Here is a 20509-nt window from a genome sequence, read left to right on the forward strand (position 1 = left end):
TGATGCAACAGCACTCTCACGCTCACGCAGTCTCTCTAATACTACTCCCGGCGCCTCGAGGGTCCTTTCACAACCAAGTGCACATCTATATGGGACGGTAGCCACTGTATCAGATGAAGGCACAATTTGGGAAGGGAACACTAATACCACAGGGAGCATAGGGGGAAGGGAATACTGGCAACCAGTTCTTGAAAAAGAGATTCCAGAGGGACCTTTATTGGTGGTGGGTAAAGGTGACATAACAACAATGGAGACATACGCTATTGTCAATGCTGCAAATTCTCATTTAAAACACAATGGAGGTATATCTAGAGCTACAGTGGAGGCAGGAGGGGCGACTATTCAAGCTGACAGTCGAGTCATTGTTGAGTCACGTGGGCAGATAGCTATTGGGGACATAGCAGTGACTAAACCTGGCAGTCTTCCCTGTAGATTGATTATACACGCTGTGATATCTACTTTTGACCCAATGCATCCAGACGTTAGTACACAACAACTTCGCACAGCAATAACTCGCATTCTAAAATATGTGAATACTAGTCAGCAGATTGAGACCCTGACAATCCCCGCTATTGGTTCTGGCATTTTTGGATATCCCATTCATGCATGTGCAAGAGAGATAGTAGGCGTTATAATGAACAAATGCAGCCCCCCAAACATTTGCTGTCTCTCTGAAATCAGGTTGATTAGTAATGAACACAGGATTGTAAAGGCTCTCAAGACTGCCTGCCTCACCTGGACTCCACCTTATGATATAGGAGCTATTCAATCGGAAACTCTCCTTCCAGGCTTACCACCTCCTCCTGCTCCTCTCATACAAGTGTCGATGCCCATACCCCCACTGCCACCTCCAATCCCACCGCTGGTGCCACTACCAATAGCGGAAAAGCCCACGTCTGGAGAGCCCACCCTCTATGTCAAGTTTACACCACAGCAAGCTGCTACTCTATTGAACCAGCTTCCAGATCCAGAAAAGCAGCCGATGCCTTTTTACAGAAGCATGCTTCAAATCCAGAGAAATTACTCCGCAACGTGTAAAGATCTCATTTCCCTGGCAAATCTTAAAGCGGACGATGCATATTGGCCTGTTATGGAAACTGCATTCAATGACGCCACACTTGTCAGTGACACCACGTGAGACTCCAGTGTTGAGTTCTGTCAACAAATAAAGACATGGGCCTCAGATAAGCTGGCTGATCGATCAACATCGCTCAAGGATGTCACACAAGAACCAGCAGAATCAGTGGAGAGATATCATGCTCGTTTAACTCAAATGTTTAGTGACCTCGGCTTCAGTATCCAGATTAAGGTTCAACGAACACTGCTCGTCTCCTCTTTTGTTGAAGGCCTTCGAGAAGCCCTGAGGAAGCAATTCCAAGCAATCAGACCTGAGTATGCCACATTGGATCCTAAGGATGTCTTAACGATAGCTAGGGGGTTTGAAAAAACACTCCCTGAAAAAACTACAACAACTTCAAGTAAGAAGACTCATATCCTATGGAATGATATACATCATGTACAACATCAAGGTCAGCTTCCTTCAACACCACATGCTAGAGGTCTCTGTTTCAATTGTGGCAAACCCGGTCACTACAAACGCGACTGTAGAAACTTTTCTCGGGAACAATACCACGGTGGACACAACCGTAGAATTGCCTATCCCCGAAAGGACCAGTATTATTTAAATCAGCCACAACCACAGGTCCACCCAGATGCCAGTCACATCGCTGCTCTGAGGGATCCGAATACCCAATAGGACAAGGGCAAGCCCGTGTCCACTACTTTGGCTTCTACGTCTGGTCCAATAGCCAAAGTAACCATCAACGTTCAAGGCAAACCCTTACCGTTTCTTGTGGATACAGGTGCAGCCAAAAGTGTAATCAGATTACAGGACCTGCCATTTCCCGATCTGATATCCTCTGAAGCAGTAACCTGTGTGGGAGTAGATGGCAAGCCTACTTCTAACAAGCTTACCCGTGAAGTACAGGTTGGACCATACGAAGATGTATTTATGTGCCTGGTGGTATCCCCCACTTGTCCCACTAACCTTCTGGGAGCAGACCTTCTCCAAAGATTGAGAGCGACTATCAACTATTCATCTAATGGTCTTACCATCACCATTACTGATCCGCTTGATCCGAGTGAAGAGTGTCAACTTCAAGCAGCACCTTTGCTTATGATGATGGACAAAGTCGTTAATGCTGCCTCGGGTATTCCACCAGAAGTGATGTCGCAAGTCCCATCTACCCTATGGTCCACTGGTCCTGAAGATATTGGACGTCTTGCTGTACCTCCGGTACGGGCCATTCTTAAACCTGGAGCTCAACTCCCCAGGGTGCCTCAGTACCCACTCAAATCTGCCCAGGAAAAGTCTTTAGGCACTCAAATTAAGACTCTCCTGGATAACGGGGCATTAGTCAAGTGTACTTCTCTCTGTAATACGCCTTTGTTCCCAGTCAAGAAGAGGACATTGAAGGGAGAAGCCCCAAAGTACCGTATGGTTCAAGATCTCCGGGCTGTTAACGCAGCAACTGTATTGGAAAGTCCCATTGTGCCCAATCCACATACATTGCTGTCTCAGATACCATCGGATGCTATACGTTTCACTGTCATTGATCTAGCCAATGCTTTCTTCAGCGTACCATTGCATCCAGAAGATTGGTACCTGTTTGCCTTCACTTACCAAGGATCACAATACACCTGGACGGTCTTGCCACAAGGAGCACAGAATTCACAAAGTCATTTCTCTCAAGCCCTTGCCTTTTGTCTGCAGCCTTGAAGAGAGAGGAACCATCAGGTTGTTCTCCTTCAGTATGTGGATGATCTTCTATTGTGTTGTCCTGGTCAAGCAGCAGCTGAAAAATCAAGTCTCAGTCTTCTACTTCACCTCGCACAGCAGGACTGCAAAGTGTCCCTCAACAAAGTTCAATGGTGTCAAGCCACAGTCGTGTTTCTAGGACACTGTCTCTCTCCAGGGTTAAAACATCTCACAAGTGAAAGAAAGGACGCAATTGAGACAGTCCCTCTACCAAAAGGAACTAAGCAGCTACAAGCTTTCTAGGGACTTATCACCTACTGCCGGCAGTGGATTCCAGACGCCTCCAAGTTGATGCAACCATTGTATGATTACCTCAAGATGTCTGCTTTCCCACTAAAACCAGAGTCTGTGGAAGCTTTCTATGCTCTTAAACAAGCCATACAATCTGCACCAGCCCTTGGAATCCCGAATTATCAGCTGCCTTTCTACCTGTTTATCAGTGAAGTAGCAGGACATGCCTCCGGAGTCCTAGCCCAGAAACATGGGGGAAAAACAAGACCCATCGGTTATTACACTGCCCGTCTGGACTCTGTGTCTCAAGCTTCAGCAACTTGCCTTAGAGCCGTACATGCTGCACATATGCTCCTGGACAAAACTTCAGACATCATCTTAGGACATCCAGTGCTCTTGATGGCTCCACACGATCTCAAAGCTATACTTGACCAGACTCAACCTAAACATCTGTCACTACAGCGTCATATGAGACTCCAATGTTCCCTCATAATTCCGGATAATGTCACTCTTGTCCGCTGTACCGTCCTTAACCCGTCCACACTGCTTCCTCTTTCCAGGGGGGATGTAGATGATGACAGTCATGCTCCAGGAGAAGAGGCCTATACATACTCAGATGATCATGACTGTCTACAACAGATGCAGCAAGAAGCAGCCTCAAAGAAAATTGTGTCCGAAGACCCACTCCCGCACGCTGACCTGACGTTTTTTACAGATGGTTCCAGATTTGCAGATGAAACAGGAAGGTTTCATACAGGATATGCCGTGGTTACATATGACCAGGTTATCTCAGCAGGATCCCTACCACCACACATGTCTGCACAAGAAGCGGAACTTAAGGCTTTGACGCTGGCCTGTCAAGAAGCGGCAGAGAAGGTGGCCAACATCTACACGGATTCAAGATATGCTTTCGGAGTGGCTCATGACTTCGGCAGTATCTGGGCAGCCAGAGGATACCTAACGTCCAGTGGAAATCCTGTAAAACATGCTGCTGCCATAAAAGAACTTGTGGCTGCTGTGGACCTACCTTCAGAGGTTGCAGTGATCAAGATTAAAGCTCACGGGAAATTAAATTCTCCAGAGGCGAAGGGAAACTTCTTTGCTGACAAAATAGCGAAAACGTATGCTGTGCACCTACTTGGGAAAGAAAAAGCAGTGGTGTACGTGTCTCAAGATCCTGAAGAGGGACTCCAGAGCTCTCCTATGAAGTTTATTCATCTACACCAAGACAAGGCACCCGATGATGAGAAAAAGCATTGGCAAGAAACAGGAGCAAAAAAGGATGAAGATGGAGTTTGGAGGAAGAACAAAAAGATCTGTCTACCCCGCAACCTATACCCCTTGGTGACAGAATGGGCACACGGTATCACCCATAGAGGCAAGAACCAGATGAATGACTTGATTTGGAAGACGTATCTGGCACCGGGGATCTCTACTGTCACCCAAAACTATTGCAAGTCCTGCCTTGTGTGTGCAAAATGCAATCCAGCACCACCCCAGAAAGTTACTCAAAAACATTTGGCCAAACCACTCTATCCTTTCCAAAGAATTCAAATTGATCATTTTCAAATGCCAAAAGTAGGGAAGTATGAGTATGTACTGGTAGTGACTGACATGTTCTCAGGAAGGCCCGAAGCCTATCCGGTAACCAATATGACTGCCAGGGTGACTGTTAAGAGACTGATAACTGAGTTAGTATGCAGATATGGGGTCCCAGAGGTAATTGAGAGTGACCAAGGACCTGCATTCACGGCAGTATTGACGAAGGAGCTATGGACGTTTGTAGGAGCGGATTTGGGTCTACATACCCCATATCACCATCAGAGCAGTGGAAAAGTAGAAAGACTTAATGGTACCCTGAAAAACAAAATCCTGAAAGCTAGTCAGGAAGTCAAACTTCCCTGGACAGACATTTTGCCTATTGCCTTATATTCAGTCAGAAACACTCCAAGGGGTTCCACTAAACTCACACCATACGAGATTCTTTTTGGGGGGCCTCCAAGGCTGGGTCAATACTTCCCACAACAGCTAGCTTTAGGAAGTGATACTCTTCTGAATTATGTTGTTGCCCTTGCTAAAGAATTGTCAATAACACATGCACGAGTTTTATCATCCATTCCAGATCCAGATTCCAGTGAAGATGTCCATAATTTCCAACCTGGTGACTACGTGCTGGTAAAGAAGTTCACCAGAAAGACATCCCTGGAACCGAGATTTGAAGGTCCCTACCAAGTGCTCCTGACTACTCCCACTTCTGTCAAACTTGAAGGAAGACCAACGTAGATACACGCCTCCCACTGCAAGAAGTTCACGCCTCCATCAGAGCCTTCTGCATAATGCCGCATATCTTTTACCTTATGTGTTACACAGTTCTACACTCCTTTGTAGGAGCACAACAGGCCGAGATCACCCAAGCAGGGGGGGTGATTACGTTCTGGTATAACACCACTACACATGTTGCTTCTTTTAAATTCGATTATTGTGATGTAGTACAGTGTGACACTCAATGGGCTTCCTCACCTTCCTCAATGAGTCAACCAGCACAATTAAGATCAGGACAACAATATATATGTGTTACAGGTGATGGTTGGGGACAAACATGTGGTTCATGGAGGGCAGTCGGGTGGAACACTGGTGAAGATTGGGGGTATAGACCGAAGACAGCCCTAAATAAACTAGACTCCCATGGCAAACCTCTACTCAACAGGATGACACTCTCCCGTACAAAAGTCATCAAGCCCTGTGATACCATTGGCCAATGTAATCCACTAGTCCTTAATCTGGAGAACCCTCAACCTGGCGATCATGGCACCTATCTACTGGGCACATATGTATATGGTGGGTGTGCTAGTTTGCTAATCTGAACACCCCCAGATGGGCACGACTTAAGAGAAATGTCGACAAAAGATAGAAACACACACTCAAACTCCCTAATGTTCCGTATCCCAAAACTTAATAAAATGATGGCCATTGCAAACCCCACATTTGAAGATATCCTTGCCGTTGAAACAGGGTACACTGAGACCAACTTATGGTTGAAGTGGATGAAATATACCGCCAACTAATATAATAAGTCTAATTGCTTTGTCTGTGCAGGGGTGAGACCCCATCTAGGATCTGTCCCTCTAGATCTCCCCCCAGATGTGGAAAAATGTTTCCTGAGTCTGTTCACTAACAAATCCCTTAGTGAATTAAATTGTGAAAACTGGAAAAAGAAGTACGCCATAGTCACAGACACACCTAACCCAGGTCAAGGCATCACCATATATCCAGGAAAATACATCTGCTATACTAGCACTGAGGGGAACACATTTGTGGGTAATTTCACAGAGGGATATTGCAGCAGATATAGTAATGCCACCAGAGAGGACCTGGTCAACCAGACCCAGTCCATTTCTGATGTCTTCTGGATATGTGGGGACATGAAGATCAGAACTCATTTAGAAGGTGAATGGATGGGGGAATGCACACTAGCCAAAGCCATAATGCCCTTCTATATAGCAGCGGAAGGAGAGGAAGCCCTAACGTCAGAAGAGCTACACAACAAAAAGAGAGACAAATCCCGAACCCAAAGGCAGTTTTGACCCCCATGTTTATATTGATGCTATAGGAGTCCCAAGGGGGGTACCAGAAGAATTTAAAGCCAGGGATCAAGTCAAAGCAGGTTTTGAGTCATTCATACTACCTCTAGTGACCATAAATAAAAATGTAAACTGGATCAATTACATCTATTATAACCAACAAAGATTTGTCAATTACACTAGAGAAGCTCTTCAAGGTTTGGCAGATCAGCTAGGCCCTACATCAATAATGGCGTTTCAAAACAGGATGGCCCTTGACATGATACTGGCAGAGAAAGGAGGTGTTTGTAAAATGGTGAAGTCCGCATGTTGTACCTACATTCCAGATAATACAGGTCCCACCGGGAAGGTTACGGTAGCCATAAAAAAAGCTAGCTTCTCTACAAAAAGAATTAAAAAGGAATTCATAATTTTCATGGATGAAGGGATGGCAGAGGTGGCTAGCTCAGATAGGCATAGTGGTCCTTGTTGTCTTAATTGTTGTAGCTATTTTTCTTTGTTGTGTTTTTCCGCACTTGTGTCAGTCCCCATTTTCCTAGCTCAGGAGGTTAGCTATTCTGTGGATATAGAGCAGCTAGGCCCCCTTCAGTCTTTCACAGTCCCCAGCTAGGCAGTCAGAGTAGGGCGAGTACATCAGGCTCCAATCGAAGTCTGTACCAATGGGGGCAAAGGCTTAGCATTGCTCGTATAGCGGGCAGCAAAAAGAAAAGAGTTGCAGCCAGGTATTGGAGACTGATGGGTTAGGAGTAGGGTCAGAAGGTTAATAAAGTATTTAGGGGGGACTGTTGAGGAGGACCTTTCCATCAAATACTTAACCTCTTGAGAAGGGATTGTGGGAAATATGTCGATTTGCCTTACATAATTCAGGTTTCAGATCATATACATGACACAGATATAAAGATGGCCGCCATTTCCGGTTATCCACACCTTGCTTGGAATGCAAGGAATGTCCAGATGAAAGAAGACCACCATATAAGGGAAGACCCCTGGTCAAGCTAGAAGACCAACCCACAGATCAGATGACATCACACACCAAACCATCAGCATGGATCCACTAAATGACGTCCCTCCCATCATCATGGTTTCATCCACTGGTCAGACCCACCCATCAACAGCAACACGGATCTCCCCATTCGCTAGCCCATGAACTGTCCCACTAAATGTGGATATCTGAACTTGTGTACGCCCCTAGCATATATCAAGAGGACGCATGAGTCTCCTCAGTCTGTTTGGCTGCCATCTTTACTGTGACCAAGAAGAGATTTCATATATATATACACACATATATATACATACATATATATATATATATTACACATACACACATATACATATGTGTTATTCGTAGTTTACATCGTAAAAAATTACAAAAAGGGAAATGGGCTGATATAAAATTTTGGACACTCTTGTTTGAGATTTGTGTGCTCACATAACTTTGACCAAGGTTCCAGACCTTGATTAGCCTGCTAGGGTTATGGCTTGTCCACTATCATCATTAGAAAAGGACAGGTAATGACAATTTCACAGTGTTATGAAAACCCAGCCTCCTCTAACCTTGTGTGGAAAAAACAGCAGCCATGGGTTCTTGTAAGCAGCTGCCTAGCAGTCTGAAAATGATAATGGTGGAAGCCCACAAAGCAGGCGAAGGCTGTAAGAAGATAGCAACGTGTTTTCACATTGCTCTTTCCTCAGTTTGAAAGTAATTAAGTAATGGCAGTTACCAGGAACAGTGGAGGTCAAGATAAGGCCTGGAAAACCATGCAAAACGTCTGTCAGATTTGCTTGGATTGCTAATCAGAACCCCCGATTGACTGCAAAAGATTTAGCAGACTGTCAGGGCTGTGGAGTTGGTGTCCATTTTGGTGATGTCAGTATAAAATGGACCAACTCCGACTCCTAAAATATATAATAAATTGGGCACAGTAGTTCAAGGCAGTATGTGCGGAATATTTTTTTATAAGAATTTGGGAAAGTTATGAAATATCCTATAAATGTCTGTTCTATTCTTTATCAAAGGATTTAGGCTTTTAGTAGAGATGAATCTATGCTGCACTTTATGTACATAAGTAGCGAGGCTCCTCCTCTACAGATTAGGGTAAAACACAATGGGAAGGAAGGAACGCCTGCACTCCTCTCAGAACTGCTAGAACAGGTTCTTGCTATTGTAACTGACAATGCTTCAAACATGATAAGTACAACTAAAACTGATGAATAAGAATAATAAAGGTGACAGCAGATAGTGAATCTGATGTTTTCTTCTATGTTTGCGATGGCGCCACAGTCCTGTTCCTGTAGCTGAGGAACAAACAGATATTACTGCAGAAGAACAGCAAGATTATACTTTAGAATTCAGTGGTTAGCACTGCAGTCTTGCAGCACTGGGGTCCTGGGCTCAAATCCCACCACAGACGACAACAGCTGCAAAGAATTTGTATGTTCTTCCCGTGTTTGTGTGGGTTTCCTCCGGGTTCTCCGATTTCATACCACACTCCAAAGCCATATGTATAGGGAATTTAGATTGTGAGCCCCCCAATGGGGACAGTGATGATCACATCTGTAAAGCGCTGTGGTAGTAGTATATAAGTGATTAAGATAAAAGAATAAAAGAAAATAAATAAATTAGATCTTGTTGAAGCAGCTCCACATCTCTCTCCTACTGATCACATGCGCTTTGTTGTGGACACGCTGCAACCCGCAATAAGAGATAGTCTGCAAGAGGTGTTGGAACTCTGATTGACAAAGTGAGCAAATTGTTTATTGCTGCCTGAACCCCTAAAATTGATTCCATCTTGTAGAGACGTGCTGGAAAAGGGGCAATTGTCGATCAATGCACTCAGTGGGGTAGCACTTATTTCCCGATTGAGAGATTCTTTGAGTTGAAACCCATTCTTCTAGACATGGCCAAACCTCAGGTAACACTAAATGAAGGTCAATGGACACAGGTGGTCGAATTGAAGGAATTGCTTTATCACCCATTTACACGGACTAAAAAATGACAAGCTGAGAATTTATTTCCCGACCTTTTCATAAAGGAGTGGAAGAACTTGCTGTTTTTCCTGTCCCACAGAGCAAGAAGACCTGGGTTCCTGTCAGTGCAACTGCTGCCATATCTTCAGCCTCACCAGATGAAGAGTTGTGTCATCCAGTACTACTGTTGATATTTGAGATGAACAGTTTAATTTTGAAAAGTATTTGGAAGACACGGAGCAGCAAAGTGTTGCCACAGGGAAAAAGATTCCACTCTTATAGCAAACAGACTAACTATATGTCAGCAAAATTTTTCATTTGCTCTTAAAAGTAGTAGAAGAATTCTATCATTCATCAAAACTGACTGTGCATGAGGCAATTCTTTTATACCCCGAGATTTTTTAGAGCTGTTGGCCATGTGCTTACCGATTTGACACCAATGCAAATTAGTGTAGAGAGATTGTCCTCCAGCCACAAAATAATTTGGTCAGATTTAAGGTCCTCTGTGGAGGAGGATCTGATGGAGGCAATACTATTTCTCAGAAAAAATTCATAGACTGCACAAATATCATTCAGTAAGTTTTTGTTAAAAACATTTTCCCCACTTGCTGCATAGTGTATTGCATATTTACAATTTATTAATGTTTTTGGTGTTCTAAACTTGTAGTCCAGTAAATATTTCATGTTCTATCTAAATAGTTGGATTATTGCTTCTTAATAATGATGATTATGAAAAGTCTGTAAATTTTTCACTCTTATTTCAGTAAGGCTATGTGCGCACAGTGCGTTTTTGGCGGCAATTTTGCGTGTTTTTTGGGTGCGTTTTTGGCCTCAAAACTGCATGACTTTGCTTCCCCAGAAAAGTCTATGAGTTTTCAATTTTGCTGTCCGCACACAACTTTTTTTTTTAAGCTGCGTTTTTGAGCTTAAAAAAAAAAAAATAAATAAAAAAAAAAATGGACATGTCAATTCTTTCCTGCTTTTTTCCCCCCATGCAATACATTGGAAAACTGCAGAAATTCAAAACGCAGCAAAACGCAGCCAAAAACGCACCAAATCGCGGTAAAAACGCATGCGTTTTTTGACGCGTTTTTTGACGCAGGTGCGTTTTTAGCGGCCAAAAACGCAGCGTCAAAAAAACGCAGTGTGTGAACTTAGCCTAAGAGTCGTAGCTTTGGCTTACCGACTCCACAACCCCGGTTGTGGTACATTGTTCTACTGTTCAGACTCATGCACAAATATGGCCTTCATGGAAGAGTCATCAGAAGAAAACTGTCCTGTGTCCTCACTATAAAATTCAAAGTCAGAAGTATACAAAAGAACATGTAATCAAGCCTGATGGTTTTTTAAAGCAAGGCCTAAGGACCAATGAGGTTAAAATAGAACTCTTTGGCCACTATGATCAAAAGATGTGTGGAGAAAAAAGGGCACAGAATATCAGGAATAGAACATCTGCTAACCATTAAAGAGAACCAACCAGTAGGATTTTCATATACAAAGTAAAGCCAGTGCTATACTGGTGCTAGGATGCTTAATGTCACCATACCTTTTGTTCTGAGACTGGATATATTATTTCAGAAATATGTGCAAATAAAGTTCCAGCAATGCACTGCTATTTGATTGACAGGTGCTACAGGGGCAGTAATAGATAACAATACCCAACCTACAAAGTGGCGTAGCAACTGCTTTTGCCTCCCGGGGCAGTCGTCAAATTTGCCGCCCCCCTCTGTTGGCCATCGATAATCCAGAATATATATAACTTGGGTATCTTGGGTATTGGGTGATGGATGGAGGGGGCAGCGGCTGATTGGGAGAGCGGTGGCGGATGCAGGGGGGCAGCAAATTGAGGAGGGCGGGGGCAGATCGGGGGTGGTGACTGCTGCGGCGGCGCGGCTGAAAGGGGGCAGTGGCGGGGTCAGCGGTGGATCGGATGCACTTACAGGGATCACTCTCCTCAGCTTTCACGGATGAAGTGACGCTGAGGGGAGTGGTCACCTACAGGTCACCGACCCCAGATCCAAGGTGATTGGTCACAAGGCCGATCTCTCCAATCTCTCCAATCAGAGCTGGGGGCGGGTGAAACAAAGTTCACCCAGCTCCAGCCAGTGATCAGTGCTATAGCTGCACTGATCATGGCTGCATTTCAATGTTTCAGTCATATTCAATGGCTGAAATATCACAGTGGCTGTGATTAGCTGACGGGACATCCCCCCCCCCCCCCCTCCTGAGGTCAGGCAAAGGTCCCCTCCTCCCCGAATCTAAGGTTTCTGCACACCGATCGCAGCCACCGAGGCTCCGGGGCCGCGATTTCGCCATGACGTACTGGGTATGTCATGGCTTGTTAAGTACCAGGTCATTATGACGTACCCAGTATGTCATGGGTTGTTAGGTTAATCAACAATTATTATATCTTCTATGGTTTTCTAGTTTTTATTTTTTACCCCCAAAATGCCGCCCCCCTGACACGTGCCGCCTGGAATGGACCGCCCCCTTCGCCCCCCCCTTTGCTACGCCACTGGACCCACATATTCCCAGCCCTGTATGTCTGCCTGCGCCAGAATTAAAGTCTATGATGGCACCGGGGGAAGAAGGCCAGACAGGCAGATAGGGGTGGGAATATGTGGGTCGGCTCTTGCTATCTCTTCCTGCTCCAGATTAGATGGCCTGGCACAATGCCATCCTTGTGGCATGATGCACGTGACTTTGTGCCAGGCCATCTAATAATAAAAATTTTTAAAAAAACTACCGTTGAGCGCCAGAGATTAGACACAGGCCATGGAATGGATCCTGTGAACCGATTTGCACCATCTTTCTCAATTTTTCTCTCTTTGGTCTTATTGCTGATAGTCAATGGGGGGATACATAGATTAAAAACGCAGCACACAATTTCCACATTTCATATCCTGTATTTACATTATTTTCAAAAATGTTTTCACATTTCACCGCATTAATAGAAAAAAAGAAAAAAATGAAAGCCACACCCACAAAAAAGTTAGACATAAGAAGAGACGGCACTGTACAGAGACGTCACACTGCACCAATTGCACTGCTTCTTCTCACCGGAGACATTTCTTACTGTTATGTAATGACTCAATTTGGCTTTGAAATACATGGTGGATGGCAATGGCTGGAGACACCAAATGACCTAAAATACGTAGACACCCGAACAACTAAAGTTATATTGACATTTCATTACAAGGTCATTGGCGTCATGGAGTCGACAGCCTCACGGTTAATAGCAGACTTTAGAAAATTCATGGGGTTTTTATTTCACTGCAGCCAAAATGATTATATCAAGACACTAAAGCAGGGTAGAGATGAATGGATAAGTTGTTGTGATAGCAAGGTAAGATCGGGATTTGGACAGCATTCTGTATAACTCCTATGTCTATGGACCATACTTCATTTGTAGGGCTAGGACATTAAAGCTATACTCCGGACCAGACACAAAATGTAACGTGATGGGTTATATGTAGTGATGAGCGAGCATACTCGGCACTGCGAGCATACTCGATCGAGCATCGGGGTACTCTAGTAGCTCAGCTGAGTATCGGGGTGAAACGACCACAGCACACTTGTTTTTTTTCACTGCAAGATGTGTACAGGGACCGAGGAAGAGCTATTCGAAATCTCTGAATGGCTCCCCCAGGGTATAAAACAACCCCAACTCTCCGTCCCACCAGAAAAGCTCTGCTTATGGCTGGATGTAAGTGGCAGCCATCCGAACGGGCCAATCATTGACTTACCATAATGCTCACTACTCACGTTGAGCATCTGACCAGCTCGAATTGAGGAACGAGCACTCAAGCATTTTAATGCTCGCCCATCACTAGCTATATGAAGTAATATTACCAGGAGCCACTCTATGGTCCTTTGAGCAACACTGGCCAATCTGAAAGAAGGCGGAGGGTCTCAAGATAATCGTATATGGTACTCCGGGAAACATTATGGACACTTTGCACAAGGACACTAGAACAAAAAAGGTCAACAAAAAGGATGCCACCTGGTAACATTACTCAATTGAAGCAAAGGAAAGATTTATACAGTGGACAGAACAGATAAAAAAAAAAATCACTTTATTCCGATTCTTTAAAAATACAATAAGCAGCAACAGCAGACATGGCACTGACAGACAACCTCGGGTGACAATCCAACGCATTTCGACAAACAATTGTCTTAGTCTTTATTATCCATGACTAAGACATAATTGTTTGTCGAAACGCATTGAATTTGTCACCCGAGGTTGTCTGTCGGTGCCATGTCTGCTGTTGCGGCTTATTATATTTTTAAAGAATCAGAATAAAGAACTGATTTTTGTACCTGGCCTGCCCGCTGGATAAATCTTTCCTTTGGATCTTGTCGGCCATGGCTGGGCTTCTTCCATGCAGATGCAGTAGTCTCTCCGAACCTCAGATGCTGGTTCCTTTTTCTGTTAATGCCATTACTCAATTAATCCCACAAATATCACATTTGTCCCTGGACTGGAGGATCACTATTAGATTTCCTTTCTCTGATAACAGATTACATTTTCAGTTGTATAGAAACCAGGTCCATCAATCTCCAACTGATAGTTTCATGCGAGACCACTGCATCCAGGAGCTGTTTAAAGTAATAGATCCGAGGACTGACCTCTAACTTTATCTAGACAAAACTTTTGTTTGGATTGTCATTTATTTATTAGACAAGAAGCAAATTGAGGCAGTACCAAGTAGAAAGACATTGAACAATTCATTACACAGACTGCTGCCTATGAATGGATGCACCTGTTCACTATGGGTTTAGTAGAAATAGTCTAAGCCACCATTTATAAGTGGTGGCCACCTACTTTTGGCTGTAAAATAAGATGTTTAAAAGAAATAAAAAGAGATGAGTTATATGACTGTGCAAGACTAACTGATCAGGGGGTCTTCAAACAACCTATCCATCTATGCGCCTCCCCACTCTGAGGCATCTAAGCCACCGCCATAGCAAAAAAGAGGTCCTATGAAAAACTTCCCTTTAGCGAATTGACTCTTGGGAAGTGGAGCATAGCTTTTTCCATCTGGCGCCATGATTGAGGCTACAATTATCCATGTAGTGGGTGCAGCACACCTTCCAATAGAGCATTGTACAGACACTAAAGCGGAGATGTGCAACCTGTCACCACACAGTCTCTACCTGCAGACCCCGTCTAGCTGAACAGAAAGAGTATCACACATGTAGACAATAAGCTCTGTGACTATGGCAAAACAACGTCAGGAAGGATGCTTTGCCATGAATTACAACCATTCTTCAGCTAGATTCCATAGACCATACAAACCATTAGTTCCTTTGGTGGCCCTGTTGCTCTTGTGCCTTATATGATATGAGTAAACCAGTGTCCTCTCTCTGGTTATAAAAGTACAGAAGCCACCAAAGTCATTGACAAGAGCCATTGATGGCCTTGTCCTGCAAGTTCCACAAACATAGGGACACCAAACAGAGAATATAGTAATCCAGGGCAAAGTGAGAAATACCGAAATTCCTGAAGATGATGGATGATGTCTGGAGGTAAAGGGAGATGGTTTCTGGTGATGAAAAAGGATACCTGGAGTGGAAAAGGAGTAACACCTGAAGAGAGAAAACATCCATAAGAGGGAGGAAATGACACCTGGTGGAGGGGATATCGGGAGGAGAATACAGGGCAAAATGATACCTGAAGCGAGAAATATATAGGAAGAAGGAGATAAAACTTTGAGGATGGACAGAGACAATACTTGGAGAAGGGAGACTTAACACCTAGAAGGGGAAGGTGATATCTGGAGAAGATCATGGTTAGAGTAATGAAAAGCATTTTCTGCCCTGTATGGTTGTGGTCATGCCAAAAAGCAACAAGGACACTGAGTGGTATGCAACCTAAGGCCGGTCCTACGTGGAGGGTTCTTCTATGTCAGTACCAGCAGGGTAATGTGGTGGGAAGATCAGAAACAAGTCCCGGCAATGAAAGAGCACCAATACCTATGAAAGAGCACTATTCCTTGGTAATGACTCTTCTAGGTTCAGCACATGCAATACCGGTGAGGGGTAGGGCTGGAATGGTGGACACATGACAAGGTTACTGTATCAACAACATGGGGAAACGTACAATGGGAAAACCTCTTGACTTTTTGTGCACAAGGCAGTCTTAATTCCTTGGCTCCCAGCATGATAAAGTACATAAGATCATGAAGACGTGCCCACAGTAAATAAGTTAGACCACCCCAAAAACATAAAATAAAATGGATGCTTTGTGCTCAGACCGCCCTAGAGGTCTCACATTTTAAGCATGTTTTACTGTTGCCCTTTGAAGGGCCAGAATTATCAAACCCCCCTCAAAAAAGGTTGTGCACCCCTGCTGCTACACGTCAACTAACCTGATGACAGGTTGTCCTTAAATACAAGGTGGCCAGATAATAAAGGTAACAAAAATGTTAGAGAATGAAGAACAAGCCATGGAAATGACAGAAGACATAAAATTAGACCAAGGAAACATACACCATTTTCAATAAAGCATTTCACCTGCAAGCAGATATAAAAGGTAAAAATCTACAGCAGTACAATATGGAGAATAACAGATCATACGCTAAACATTGCATTGTACTTTATCCAAAATTCTCTAAAAGCGTACGACAATAGACCACCAATGCAGGCTGTGATCTACAAAGCAAGAATTGAGGACTTCAAGTTATACGGTTATGAGGATCAGAATATTAAAAAAGAAAACATTGGTAAAAAAGGGAAATTCATTAATAATATATGAAGAATAGTTTTATAGAAAGATTTTAAAGGAATTAGACACTTATAATTGATGGATCAATTTATGATTAATGTTGTTTCAGTTTGGACCTTGATGGCCTATATCTCAAGAATATGTCATCAATGCTTAGAGTCTGATCAGTAGAAATAGCAGCGGTAGGAGAGCAGCATGCAGCTTAGTCCAAGACCGCATGGAGGCTACAGAGTAATGGAAGACGATGTGGCATCGAGAACAAGACAAGCAATCAATAAGAGATGGCCTGGCACCGTGCTTTCCTAGCCCCACTGCTACTTTGTACCAGAAAATTGGTGATGGGCACTGCAGTCAACCACCACCGGCTCTACATCGATGACATATCCTAGCGATGTGCGGCCAATACCTGCTCCGAAACGACCGCGAAGCATAGAACTATTGAAAAAGCCAACAATTCACACAGAAGTTTTATTACAGAACAATGTTTTTGTGCTCGCTCATCTTTCGAAATTGGTGAATTGTACAAGTAATAGTCCCCATAGTTCCGCTTTAAAAAAAAAAAAGAAAAAAAGGGCATTATATCTTAATCTGCTAGGAGTTTCCAGAACAAGAAATGCTGGTATATACCAAAGCCAAATTGAACAATGATTTAAAAGGATTTTCTCTTTCAAAGGGGTTGTATGGAAAATACAGAGTCCTTCTTCAATCATGACATACACCGCAACTCGGGACACACATCAAAACCGGACAACCTCTAACATTTGTTTTGCTTTAGAAATTCTGACACAGAAATGTGATTTTTATCCAAGGAAGCTGCTATAAACTGTTCAGCAGTGAGAGCCATCTTTAAATAGGATCATGGAAGGAAGAACTAGGTTGGTGCTAGTGAGTCTCCGACACTAAAATGGTAAGTGTCCTGGTCCCGGGATGTATGTATCCAAGGATATACTACGCTGTCTCATTTGGTGTCCAACCATCATGCTTTGTTGTCCATGCAAATGCCCACCAAGAGCACCCTGTGGTGACAAGATCGTGGCGCTTTGGGGGTACATCTCTCCTGATACACTCCGCTGCTTCATTAACATGAAGTTCTGTTGCGCTGTCTGAGAAGGAGGCGCCATACCTGTCCTACCCATAGGGTGCAAAGGTGGCATTCCCAGGGCTCTCTGTGGGCCTGGAAGACTTGGGCCTGAACGACCCGAATGTTGCTCGACCATCATATTCTGCAGGCCAAGTAGGTGCATATTAGCAGGGTGTGGCTTAGGGGGTTGTGTACTCCCCTTGGGAAAGTACTGTAGAGTGCTACTTGGCTTTTCAGAGGGCATGATACGGGACAAGTCAAATTCTGGAATACCACTCGGTGATGGTCGGATTACTTCTCCTAGCTCTGGGTCCGTAAGCACAGCAGTAAGACCAGGGCCGTACGGTTCCGATATTCTATGTGGCAGGCGGGGTTGGTTAGGCGTTTCATCTGGATAGTTTTGCTGCATGATGTTATTTCCACCTCCTTGTTGTAAAGGTGGATTATGTGGAGGCCCAGGCTGCAGACGTTGTGGGAAGACCAATGGGTTTGAGGACATCATTTGTGGACCAGGACAGCAAGAGTCCTGGTTTACAGCGGGTATCATCAAAGGTGTCTGAATAGAGTTAATTGATGGGTGCATGGGTGGACCAGGTGAACTTAGCATGGAAGTGGGAGGTTCATGGGAGAGCGGCGGCTGTCCTTGGAGACCAATGTTTCCTATTGGACTATGTGCAGAATTTAAATTTAAATGCAGAGAAATCGGAGGATTCATCCCAGGACCTGAAACAAACAAGAGATGAGCAAATAAATAGAGATTTAGATATCACCATCATCTTCCTCACATCCACAGTCAGCAATGGAGACAGAACAAACCAATGTATAGCCTCATCCAGACCCCAACCAGAGTCAGAAGGAACAGCCACCCGTTTTCAACTACACATATACAAAATGTAATTTCAAATTAAAAACATCCCTTTCCTTCCTACATCCCATTAATATTAAAGGGGTTGTCCGTTAGGTAGGATAGCTCTTCAACATCAGATTGGTGGGGGTGTGACACCTTGGCAGTGTGCAGCACTTGCTTGTTACTTTGCAGCTTCCTCCAGAGGAAGGTGAGTGGAGGAAGCTGCAAGAAAGATGGCAGCCTGTTCCTGCATTCTGTTCAGTGCACAGCCTTCCAGTGAGATCAGGAGCAAGGCGGGAACTTTTCTTCACCATCATACTAATAAGAAAGGAAATGTTCTCATATTGGCTCATTTAGAAAGGGGTTTTTGCAATATTCAGGAGTTTTTGTGATATTTATAATTCAGGTTTTATTAGCAAATGTCAGAAGTGTGAAGATTGACTCGGTTTTCAGAGAAACAAAATTTACAAGTAGCGCTGGCAGTGAAGTTCTCACCTTGCTGGCTACCAGGTGGAAGGAGGACTCGATCTGGTAGTAGATCATCATCAGATGTAGCAATTGTTTTAATAGCATTGTGATACAATGGAGTAGAGCTGGGCATGGCATACTTAGACATCTGAGACATCATCAAGGATAAAGGATTCGGGGTCGGTGTACCATCTAAAAAAAATAATTAGATTATGGACTATACAATGAATTATGAAGTCCTAAAGACACAGTATACTTCTCTGTAGGTATGGCACTGACAACATCATTCAGAAAGCTTAGAGGCTTGTGTGGGACTGGGATATGGAGGACCTTTTCTTAGGATAAATCATCAATTTCAGTTTGATGGGAGTCCACTGGCACTCCTACTCATCAGCTGCTTCTAAGTCCTGCGGCCACCAGAAGTACAAAGTGTACAGAGCTGGAACCAGAGGTCACAATTGATATTTTCCAGCAGGGTAAAAAGACTTAGTATTTTTATCTAGGAAGGAGGCATCATTTGCATAAACTCAAATTTGTAAAGAACATATGTACTTCACTGCACCACCAACACACTGCTGGGCCCTGGGCCCCCCCCTCCCCCCCGCACCACCTACACACTGATGGGCCCCCCCCTGGCAACACCAACACACTGCTCGGACCCCCCCCCCCGCACCACCAACACACTGCTGGGCCCCCCCCCCGCACCACCAACACACTGATGGGGCCCCCCCCCGGCAACACCAACACACTGCTCGCTCGCCCCCCCCCGCACCACCAACACACTGCTGACCAACACACTGCTGGGCCCCGCCCCGCACCACCAACACACTGCTGGGCCCCGCCTCGCACCACCAACACACTGCTGGGCCCCGCCCCGCACCACCAACACACTGCTGGGCCCCGCCCCGCACCACCAACACACTGCTGGGCCCCGCCCCGCACCACCAACACACTGCTGGGCCCCGCCCCGCACCACCAACACACTGCTGGGCCCCGCCCCGCACCACCAACACACTGCTGGGCCCCGCCCCGCACCACCAACACACTGTTGGGCACCCTGCACCACCAACACACTGTTGGGCACCCTGCACCACCAACACACTGCTTAGGCCCCAATACTCTGCGCCATCATTAGTACAATGCTGCACCCTACGACACCAATACACTGCTGCGCCAATAGTACCCTGCTGCTCCACCAATACACTGTTGTACTACTAGTACACTGCTGCCCTGCCCCACCAGTACACTGCTGCACCTATCCTATCAATGGGTGAAAACTGTCCTTAGTGGCATAATTTGAATACTTGTAACAAACACACTCACATCCACTTCCAATACAGACTAGTATGGCTCTGTCATAGCTGGACTAGGACAATAAAAGGCAACGCAAGCACACAAACCTCACAAGAAATATCTCAGTCCCACCACATATATCGCAGAAGAATAACAGGATGCAAGGCCAGATAAAATTGCAACATATGCTCTGGTCTCTTCCTTAAAAAAATAAAAAAAAAAAAAAAGCTGCACCATAAACCACAACTCCGCTATCCACAGGATAATTGTATGATCGCTGGCTGGCAGTCTGACCAGTGGTCCCTCTGTGAATGGAGCAATAGTGAGCATGTGTGACCACAGTTTCATTCAAACTGGGATCTTGGAGCCTCCTGCTCTCAGGGTCCCTTGTCATGTGATAGGGGCGTGTTCGAAATACTATCACGTGACAAAGGGACGTCATCCCTGGAAGCAGCCCATACAGTCTAGCATCTACACTGAGCTCAGTGTGAATGCT

At 44.7% G+C, this 20509-nt stretch overlaps 1 protein-coding gene across 6 annotated transcripts in view; it reads right to left on the bottom strand.

Annotated features, from left to right (window-relative positions):
• Nucleotides 1–15657: 15657 nt before the first annotated feature.
• The window catches only part of BCL9L (BCL9 like), an 88855-nt gene continuing 84003 nt past the window's right edge, over nucleotides 15658–20509 (bottom strand). For 4 of the 6 annotated variants that reach the window (XM_075328408.1, XM_075328407.1, XM_075328406.1 and 1 more), the window contains 2 exons: nucleotides 18748–18912; nucleotides 15658–18128 (listed from right to left, as the gene is read on the bottom strand). In XM_075328408.1, the coding sequence (XP_075184523.1) occupies nucleotides 17224–18128; nucleotides 18748–18912 (1070 nt within the window). In that variant the 3' untranslated portion in view covers nucleotides 15658–17223. The remainder of the gene's footprint in view (nucleotides 18129–18747; nucleotides 18913–20509) is intronic. The other 2 variants (XM_075328409.1, XM_075328412.1) reach the window with 1 other exon arrangement.

This window comes from Anomaloglossus baeobatrachus, chromosome 11 (genome assembly GCF_048569485.1).
Source record: "Anomaloglossus baeobatrachus isolate aAnoBae1 chromosome 11, aAnoBae1.hap1, whole genome shotgun sequence".
Taxonomy (NCBI): domain Eukaryota; kingdom Metazoa; phylum Chordata; class Amphibia; order Anura; family Aromobatidae; genus Anomaloglossus; species Anomaloglossus baeobatrachus.